Source organism: Tyto alba, unplaced genomic scaffold (assembly GCF_018691265.1).
Source record: "Tyto alba isolate M040663 unplaced genomic scaffold, T.alba_DEE_v4.0 Super-Scaffold_2, whole genome shotgun sequence".
Classification (NCBI taxonomy): domain Eukaryota; kingdom Metazoa; phylum Chordata; class Aves; order Strigiformes; family Tytonidae; genus Tyto; species Tyto alba.
This window is the reverse complement of record NW_024881282.1, coordinates 75,257,187-75,266,267: the sequence shown is the minus strand read 5'-3', so window position 1 is coordinate 75,266,267 and position 9,081 is coordinate 75,257,187. Positions and strand designations below refer to the sequence as shown.

Sequence of the window (9,081 nt, the reverse complement as noted above, 5' to 3'; positions counted from 1 at the left end):
AGTCAAAATAATCAAGCTACATCATGAATTTTGCATCAGTCTACTGTGAAACCCAGGAGAGGTTTATAAAAATAATTACATGCAAGCAATTATGTTAAATACGATTTTCCATCATTAATCATCTCACAAGCCTGGGATGACAACCAGCGCTATTTCATTATGAAGCGATCAGGTATCATGTCTCGCTCTTTTTGCGGAGAGGCACTTTTGTGTTATATTTGAGTCACGCGAGCTACTGACTTTCAGCTGTCGGGGCCAACACTGTCATCATAGTTCACCTTCAGATACCTATACATTACTTTGATGAGCAGTTACATTCTTCACAAACTCCAAGCCTGTTTACGTTAAGCTCACAGGCAGCGTATGTCAGCAAGGAACCCATCCCTGTGCAGTTTTACTGAACTGAACCACCACTTGTTCTTTGACTTTTATTAAGTTCATTTAGGTTGACAAAATGAGCTTCCCTAAAGTAAACAGGGTTATAAAATATCAGGATGATTCTATCTTTAGGTGCTCAATAGAAACAAATACTTAGTTCAAATAGAAAACTTTAAAAATGACTTTAGATACAAAAGTGTAACAATTATACTGCGCGATACATCTTTATATATCACTAAGACCATGAAATTTAAAAAGAAGAGTTTTTGCACCATCAAGAACAGCCACGTCCTGAACCTCCATTCCTTACGCATCCTTGATCAGAGTAAACTGAAACTTGGGAATGCTTGGGATTCAAAAATACCCTGAGCACATACTAGTGCAACACCACAAAGCATACATAATCCATCGGAAAAGGTGGGAAGAAAAAAAGAAAAAATAGCAAGAATCAGATGGTGCTTTAATATACAAGCATGAAAGTAAGTTCCTTTGGAAAATAACTTCTTGGGTGGACTTCTGGACCAGTGAGGTAGTCCAATGGGAGAGAAAAAAGTGGAACTTTGTCCCCACGCGCGATACCTGCCAGGCGGGACGGGGCCCAGCCGGGGGCCCCGGCTGCGCGGAGCCCAGCAGGCCGCCCCCCGCCCGGCCCCCGCCCGAGCGAGCTGTAAAGTGCAGCAGCAGAACACGATCCAGACAAAAGCAATGTAAACAGGTGACTGATACCGGTCTCTTTGTCCGCACCGCGGCGAAGGCGAGGCGCCAGCCTTTCCATCCCCACACCACCCTCCCCGCCCCCCGCAGCCTCAGGACGGCGCCACGGGGAAGCGGCGCACCCGCACCACGGGCGACAGGTCCACGCCGAGGATTCGCTGCGCTCGGCGCCGCGCGGCCGCCAAGCTCCCCCGGCTCCAGACGCTGCCCCGCACCCGGATGGTGGGGAAGGTGGTGAGGCGGGGGGTGGCCGCCTTCCAGATCTCCTCCAGCGACCTGCCGCCGAAAGCCTCCAAGGCGGGCCCCTCCGCCGAGATGCCCCGCTCGTTGCCTGCCTCCTCGCCCGGCGGCCCCGCCGCCCCCTCCGCCTCCCTCCCGACGCGGGAGCTGTCGGCCGCCGGTCGCTGCCTCTCCCGTCCCCTCCGGCGCCGCCGCCGCCGCTTGGCGCTGCCGCCCGCCGCCCTGGCCCGGCGCTTGTTGGCGGCGGGGAGGCGCCGCTTGCCGGCGCGGTGGCGGGGCCGCTCCGCCGAGGGCGGCAGCGGGTCGGGGACGACGGCGCGGCAGGAGGCGTATCCGTAGACGTCCTTGCTGCGGAGGATGACCGGGGAGAACTCGTGCTTGAGGCTGCAGAGGAAGTTCCACAGCTCCGAGTCGGAGCTCATGAACTCCGTGGACTTGGGCATGAAGAGCTTGAGGGCGTCTCCCAGCGCCTTGGTGCCGGCGAAGGAGACCTGCGAGCGCGAGTACACAACTTTCTCCGCCTCCCCTTCCAGCCCCCAGGCGGCGGGCGCTGCTTCGCCGCCGGCTGCCCCCGTCGCCTCCCGGGCTCCCGCGGACGCCGCGCTCCCCGCCTCTGGGTTCATCTCCCCGGCTGCCCTCTCCACCGCCGCCTGCTTCCTACTGCGGGTCATAGGGGCAGAAAGAGAGACGCGGCGGAGAGGCGCCGGCCGCCGCCGTGCCACGCTAACCCAGCGGCGGGGCGACGATCGATCTCCGGCCGCCCGCTACAAAATGGCGCTTTAAATACCCAGGCGGGGACTGCGCGCCGGCCCGCCCTCCCTCCGCGCCTGGCGGTTGGCCCGTTTGAAACACGTCGCGCCGGCCAAGCCCCGCCCCCTGCGCGGCGGAGGCGGCCATTGGGAGGGCGTCGGGACGGGGGACCCTGGCCGGGGAGGGGCACCGGCCCGGGCGGGACCCTGCGCGGCCGGAGGGCACCCGTGGGGAGCCCCAGCGCGCCACCGAGCCCCGTTTCACCCACCGCCCGGGGGGCGTCCCGGTTGGTGATCCCTGCGCTCAGGGAATGCCGGGAAGCTCCCTTGTGTGCGTGCTGGTGTCCTGTCTTGCTCCAAGGACAAGGTTCCTCACTGGGCAGTGGGCAAAGATGGTTCCTTGTGGGAAGAGTGTTTGAGTAAGGATTTGGCTGAATGCTTCGATAGGCAGGCTCCCCTGGAGGAAGAGAAAGGCTGAGTGAAAGGACAAAAATGGGTAAAAAGACATGATACAGTGAAGTCCACCACACAATATTACATACATCCATCCTGTTGCAGATGGGTTTTTTAACATGAACTAGTAGGCCAGGCATTCAACAACATCGTAAGTCACAGAATCACAGGACAGTTAGAAGGAACCTCTGGAAGTCATCTTGTCTGATCTCCCTGCTCGAGCAGGGTCATCTAGACCAAGTTGCCCAGAACCATGTCTGGATGGCTTTTGAATATCTCCAAGGATGGAGTCTTCTCTCTAGTGACCAGTGATAGGACACGAGGAAATGGGATGAAGCTACATCAGGAGAAGTTCAGACTGGACATCAGGAAAAAGTTCACTGAGAAGGTGGTTGGTCACTAGAACAGGCTCCCCAGGGAAGCAGTCACAGCACCAACCCTGTAGGAGTTCAAGGAGCATCTCATTGACACTCTTTGTCATGTGGTTTAGTTTTAGGTAATCCTGCGAAGAGCAGGGAGTTGGACTCGATGATCCTTATGGGTCCCTTCCAACTTGAGATACAATATGATTCTATGATTCTACAATCTCTGTGGGCAACCTGTGCCTGTGCTCCGTCACCCTCATAGTGAAGAGGTGTTTCATGATCTTCAGAGGGGATCCTCCTGCATTTCAGTTTGTGTCCATTGCCTCTGTTTCTGTCACTGGGCACCACTGGAAAGAGCCTGGCACTATCCTCCTTGCACCCTTCAGGTGCAAATACCCCTTCAGGTATTTATACACATTGATAAGATCCCCCTGAGCCTTTTCCTGTACAGGATGAACAGTCCAAGCTCTCTGTCGTGGTTTAGGCTCAGCTGACGACAAAACACCATCCAGCCACTCACTCACTCCCTCCCCCATCTCAGAGATGGGGGGAGAATATAGGAACAGGAATCACCTCAAGAAATCCATCTAAGAACTGGGAGGAGTCACTCACCCATTATGGTTACAAGCAGAACACAGACTCATTAGGGGAAGAAAAGAAGACCACTTTATTCAAATGCTAACATGACAACACAACAGACAAGGTGGGGACAATAAGTGCCAACCACATCCGAAACCACCTCCCCCCATCCCTCTCTTCTTCTCCGGGCTCAGCTCTGCTCCCGATCTCTCTACCTCCTCCCCCAGCTGCACAGGGGGCAGGGGATGGGGGTCACAGTCAGCTCACCGCTCCTTCCCTCTCAGGAGTTGGGGTGAATGCCGCAATTCCTCCCCTGCTCCATGGGGCTCCCTTCTCACTGCAGACAGTCCTCCATGAACCTACTCTGGCGTGAGCCCTCCCCACGGGCCGCAGCCATTCCCACACTGCTCTGGCGTGGGTCACCCCTGCGTGTTGCAGTCTTCCCAGCACGGAACCACAACAGCGGGGGCTGCTTCTCCCCTTGGGGTCCCGGCTTCCTTTAAGTGCAGATGCCTGGCCTGGTGTGGGCTTCTCCACAAGTTTCACGTTGGCTTCCACACCACTGCAGACCTCCCTGTGTGGCAGGGGGGCCGCCCTGCCATCTCACCACAGGATACAGGGGTCTCTGCTCCAGCACACCTCCCTCGCATCCTTCTCCTTCCTTCCACCGACCTCAGTGTTCATCCTTCTCAGAAGTCCTCTCAAAAGTCCCAACCCCCTCTCAGGTTCCCCTTCTTAAACACATTATCGCAGAGGTGCAGCTGATTGGCTCAGCCCTGGTCAGAGGCCGGTCCAACTTGGGGCCGGGGGAGCTTTCAAGAAGCTTCTCATAGGAGACACTGCTGTAGCCCCCTCCCCTGCTACCAAAAAAACAGCGCCACAGAAACCCACACACTCTCTCAGCCTTTCCTTGTAGGAGAGATGCTCCAGATCTTTGTGGCCCTTTGCTGGACTCTCTCTGGTATGTCCATGTCTCTCTTGTACCAAGGAACTAAGCACTGGACACAGTACTCCATATGTGGCTTCACCAACAGTGATTAAAGTGGAAGGATCACCTCCTCAATCTGCTGACAATACTTTTCCTAATGCAGACCAGGATACCGTTTGTCTTGTTTGTGGCAAGGGCATGTTGATGGCTCATGTTCAACCTGGTGTCCACTAAGACCCCCAGATCCCTTTTTGCCAAACTACTTTCCATCTGGATGGCCCCCAGCATGTATCAGGTGCAGGGCTTTGCACTTCTTGTTGAAATTCATGAGGTTCCTGTCATCCCATTTCTCCAGACTGTCAACACTGAAATACTCACAGCATTGTTGGCGTTGGCTTCATATCCCAACAAAGCATATCCCAGGTGAAGTGGAAAAAACTCACTCTTTGCATTAGTTGAGCCCTCTGTGAGAGTCACCAGCTTGTTGAGTCCACAGGGCCATTTCTTCCTGCATGGCACTGCTATGCTTGCAGCTTTATAGAACAATTTTGTCAGCTGTTGTGAAGTCCCATGTCCCTCTAGGACATGCTTTCCAATACTTCAGAGCTTGCTGTCACAGGGACAATGTCTTGTCGGGTTCCTGGATTGTTTCAGTTAAACCAGAGCTCTTGCCAACACCCAGAACAGCAGGGCATTGGCAAGGGCAGAGGTGGTTTAACCTTCCCTACAGATCCTACTCAGGGTTTGATTAGGCTCCTAACTAATTACTTTCTCTCAGCCTCAGTAAAGGGTGAGGAATAACATTTTTCTTCATAGACAGTCTCTGTTCTGTAATTAATCTTTCAGATAGGGAAATCTTTTATTCTCATCTCATCAAGAACCTAAATTGGAATGTCTAGAAAGCCAGTCAAACAAGAGGCAGAAATTATGCATAAGAAATTATTCCTTGCTGCCAGTGGAAATAAATTAATTTTCTTCACAGTATAATTCAGTTTATGTTCATGGGAAACTCAAGAATATTAATCCAAATAACCACTTTAAGTGGATATTAACAAAGCTATTTGAAATCTTCATGGGGACAATCTCGAGGTACAGCCATATTCTAAACCAGCTTTATAAATGACCTATTTTAAAAAAAAAAAAAATCTTTCCCAAAATGGTGGTGTTAGTGCCATTTTTAATTGGATTCATTTCACAGGGTACTTCAGAGAACAGTCGTGCAGGCAGATTGATTTAGCTGAGGGAGGTATCCTATAATGGAGAGGATAAGATCCCGGAGCTGGAAGCGTTAGGGCCAGGCATCTCTGGGTCCAGCCATGCCGCAGTTGGTCCCACTCTGGCGTATGGGTGCCTGGTCGCAGCCATGGGATGAACACAGCTTAGCAAGAGGCTCATCACCTGCTGGGCCACAGGAGCTGACCTGTGTTCACGTACGTGGCGGTGGGAGCTCCCACACTATCAGGTTCAGCAGCTCAGATGATAAGCAAGCCCTCGTTAAACTGGAGAAGCCCAGTTGCTCATAATCATTGGCCACAACCTTTTTCCTGAAATTACAGACATTTCTGGCATGTGACTTGAAAATCATTGAGACGGAGTTGGGGAATTTTCATCAAGTGGTAAATGAGTCACTGTAGCTACAAGTGAAAAGGCAGATTAGTACATTTTTTTTGTTACTTAGCATTTATTAATTATTTTGATTTTTTTGATTCCAGGATGGTCAATACCATTTTAAGGCATAGGATGTAATCTCACTTTTATGACTTCATTATGAGTTTTCTGCAGTATAACACTCTCCTTTTAATACCTTACAAAGTCATCTCAAGAAAATCCACAGTAATTGGCTATCTCTTGGCAATTTAAAATAGCTCAGTACAGTAATAATGATCATAATAAAATTAATAATCCTTTGGAAGTGCATAGCTCTTCATTTTAATCATACTATTGCTTATAAGCATTAATTATCACTCAGAGTACTCCTGAGTTATGTAAGTAAATATTGCCTTTCTTTAACAGATGGATAAATCAAAGAAGTGAATTTAAATGGCTTGACTAAGATGTATAGACTCAATGACTTAATTTGCTCTAGATCTTAATTTCTAACAATCATTATTCTATAAATATAGTGAATGTCTACATTAGAGCAGAGAATAGGGAAAAAATCTGTAATCATTGTTCCCAATTATTTGTTACAATTTCTTTTCTTACAAAATTCTTGAGAAGCGGGGGCAAAGTGCCAATTGACAAATTGCTGCACGGACACTTTATTTTCTTAAATAACTCCTGCCTAGTACCAAAAAAACACTGGTAACTGCTAATTATTTTAGCTGCTAACAATTTTATCCGTATCTATGATCACACTGAGTCCTGATGATGAACCCAAAAATCCTGGATATTAAGTAACACCACTTCTGCTGCTGGGGCTTTTCCTCCAGCATACTCATGCTCTTCTACCCAGATTAAGAAGGACAGTTTTACTGTCCAACGCCTTTAAAGATGACCACTCTTTTCTAATATCTTTACCTCAGCTGTTGAGAGATTGCATTAACTGGCAGACTGCCTCAGTTAATTTGCTTCCTAAATGTCTTTAGCATACTTTCAGGAAAGTTTGCACGACAGTGCAAACATGACTCCACACCCATTTGCAACTAAAGTTCAGATGTTGCCTGATAGTCATCAGGTTCCTGGGTCTGAGAAATGCCCAGACGAGCATTGGCAAAGTTCCTGAAAATACTTACAAAGAGAGACAAAAGCAAGTATTTTATAAGAACAGTCTCTCAATCAGTTATTAGGAAAAAAAAAAAATCATGGAATCGCTGTGTGTAAGAATCACAGTTGCAGTCAAAAAGGAAAATAAGACGTTAGGAATCACTATGGAAGAGATAGAAAGCAAAAAAGGGGTTGAAAGCAAGGGATAAAAGGTCCACTGTGCCTCCACAAATCTTGAATACTGTGTATTTCTAGTCTTACTATCTCTAAAAGGATATAGCAGTGATACAAACAGGGCCAATGGGGATGAGTAGAAATATAGAATGTTTATAATGCCCCCAGAGAATACGGGACCTGTTGGTGTTTGAAGTAACCCAACAGGATGAGGGTGGTAATCACTAGGGGTGTCAGGGACTCTACCTCCTGGGGGATATACCAACAGAAGAGCCCTTGATAAATTTGAAATTAAGACCCCAGGAGGAAGATTATGTAAAAGATACAACTTGGGCTGTAGGGGCTAAAGGTGAAGGGGTTTTTGGTCCCAGTTATAAAGAATGTGTTAATACAAGGGGAAGATCAATATGCTGTTAATGATTTGTTGTTAATGCCAGGGGTAGGATGTAATTTGCTAGGTAGAGATTTACAAGTGCAATTAGGAATAGGTGTGGTGCTGGGTGAAGGAAAACTAGTGGTTAAATTACTAGAATTATGGGAGGAGAATCAGGGAGGATATTTAGGAACCAGAGCATAACTGTTTGGATTTTATAAATTATCAAACGAAAATAAGAGAAGATCTGTTAAATAAACCTTTGCCCTATAGAGAAAAACTATTTATTGATGGGTCCTCTCGATGCCTAGAAGGAAAAATATTGGGTTATGTAATTATCGAGAGGCAGAAGATGGAAGTGTTTGAAAAGGGGAAATTACCTGCTGGGTGGTCAGCACAAGTCTGTGAACTCTATGCCCTAAAACAGACATTGGTATATTGAGAGATAAGGAAGGGACAGTGTACACAGACTCAAAGTATGCATTTGGAGTGGTCCACACATTTGGAAAAATATGGGAAGAAAAAGGGCTTATAAATACAAAAGGGAATGAGCTAGTACACGAGCGGCTGATCATTGAAGTTTTAGAAGCCCTGAAGCTCCCTACAGAAATTGCAATTGTGCATGTGAAAGGACATCAGAGGGGAGCATCAATGGAAATAAGGGGGAATAATTTAGCAGATTAAGTAGCCAGAGAAGCAGCTACAGAATCATCATTGGTAGCTTTATTGGTAATAATACCAGGGGATTATGAGAATTTAGCCCCAAATGTCACAGAACAAGAAAAGGATATACTTAAAAATAAGGGGGGAAAAGATTCAGAAGGAAAATGGACTTTAGCAGATGGAAGGCAGATGTTAAACAAAACAAGATCATGAGAAATTCAGATCATGAGAAATTCTGTCATTAATACATTAGAAAATACATTGGGGAACACAATCACTTTGTGATCATTTCCTTAGACAATATGGGTGTATAGGAATATATATATGGTGGCTAAACAACTAGTTGATCGATGTTTGATTTGTTAAAAAGTGAACAAAAAGGTAATGAGATAAAAAAAAAAAAAAAAAGGGTGGCTGGGGAATAGGAGCTAGCCATACAAAGCCTCCAGGTAGACTTAACAGAGCTACCTTAAATACAAAGGTGGAAGTATTTGTTGGTATTAGTGGCTCACTTAACTCATTGGGTGGAAGCAATCCCCCACACCAAGGGCAATGGCAAGCATGGTATCCAAGGTGTTACTGGAAAACATTATCCCCAGATATGGATTAATAGAAAGAATAGACTTGGGCGGAGGAACACATTTCATTTTAAAAATTATATACAACAGCTATCTGAAGCCTTAGGGATCGAATGGGCATGGCACACCCCATGGCATCCTCGGAGTTCTGGAAGAGGAGAAAGAATGAATCAAACTTCAA

General features: G+C 47.9%; 1 protein-coding gene across 1 annotated transcript; it reads right to left on the bottom strand.

The window, feature by feature from the left end:
• Window positions 1-414: 414 nt before the first annotated feature.
• On the bottom strand, window positions 415-2,102 carry CCDC71L (coiled-coil domain containing 71 like). Its single transcript, XM_032996249.2, has one exon. The coding sequence runs from the start codon at window positions 2,001-2,003 to the stop codon at window positions 1,185-1,187; it is 819 nt and encodes a 272-aa protein (XP_032852140.2). The 5' UTR covers window positions 2,004-2,102; the 3' UTR covers window positions 415-1,184.
• Between the last annotated feature and the right edge of the window lie 6,979 nt (window positions 2,103-9,081).

Coding starts and splice junctions, on each gene's coding strand:
- CCDC71L (XM_032996249.2), bottom strand. CDS start 2,003: ATGACCCGCAGTAGGAAGCAGGCGGCGGTGGAGAGGGCAGCCGGGGAG.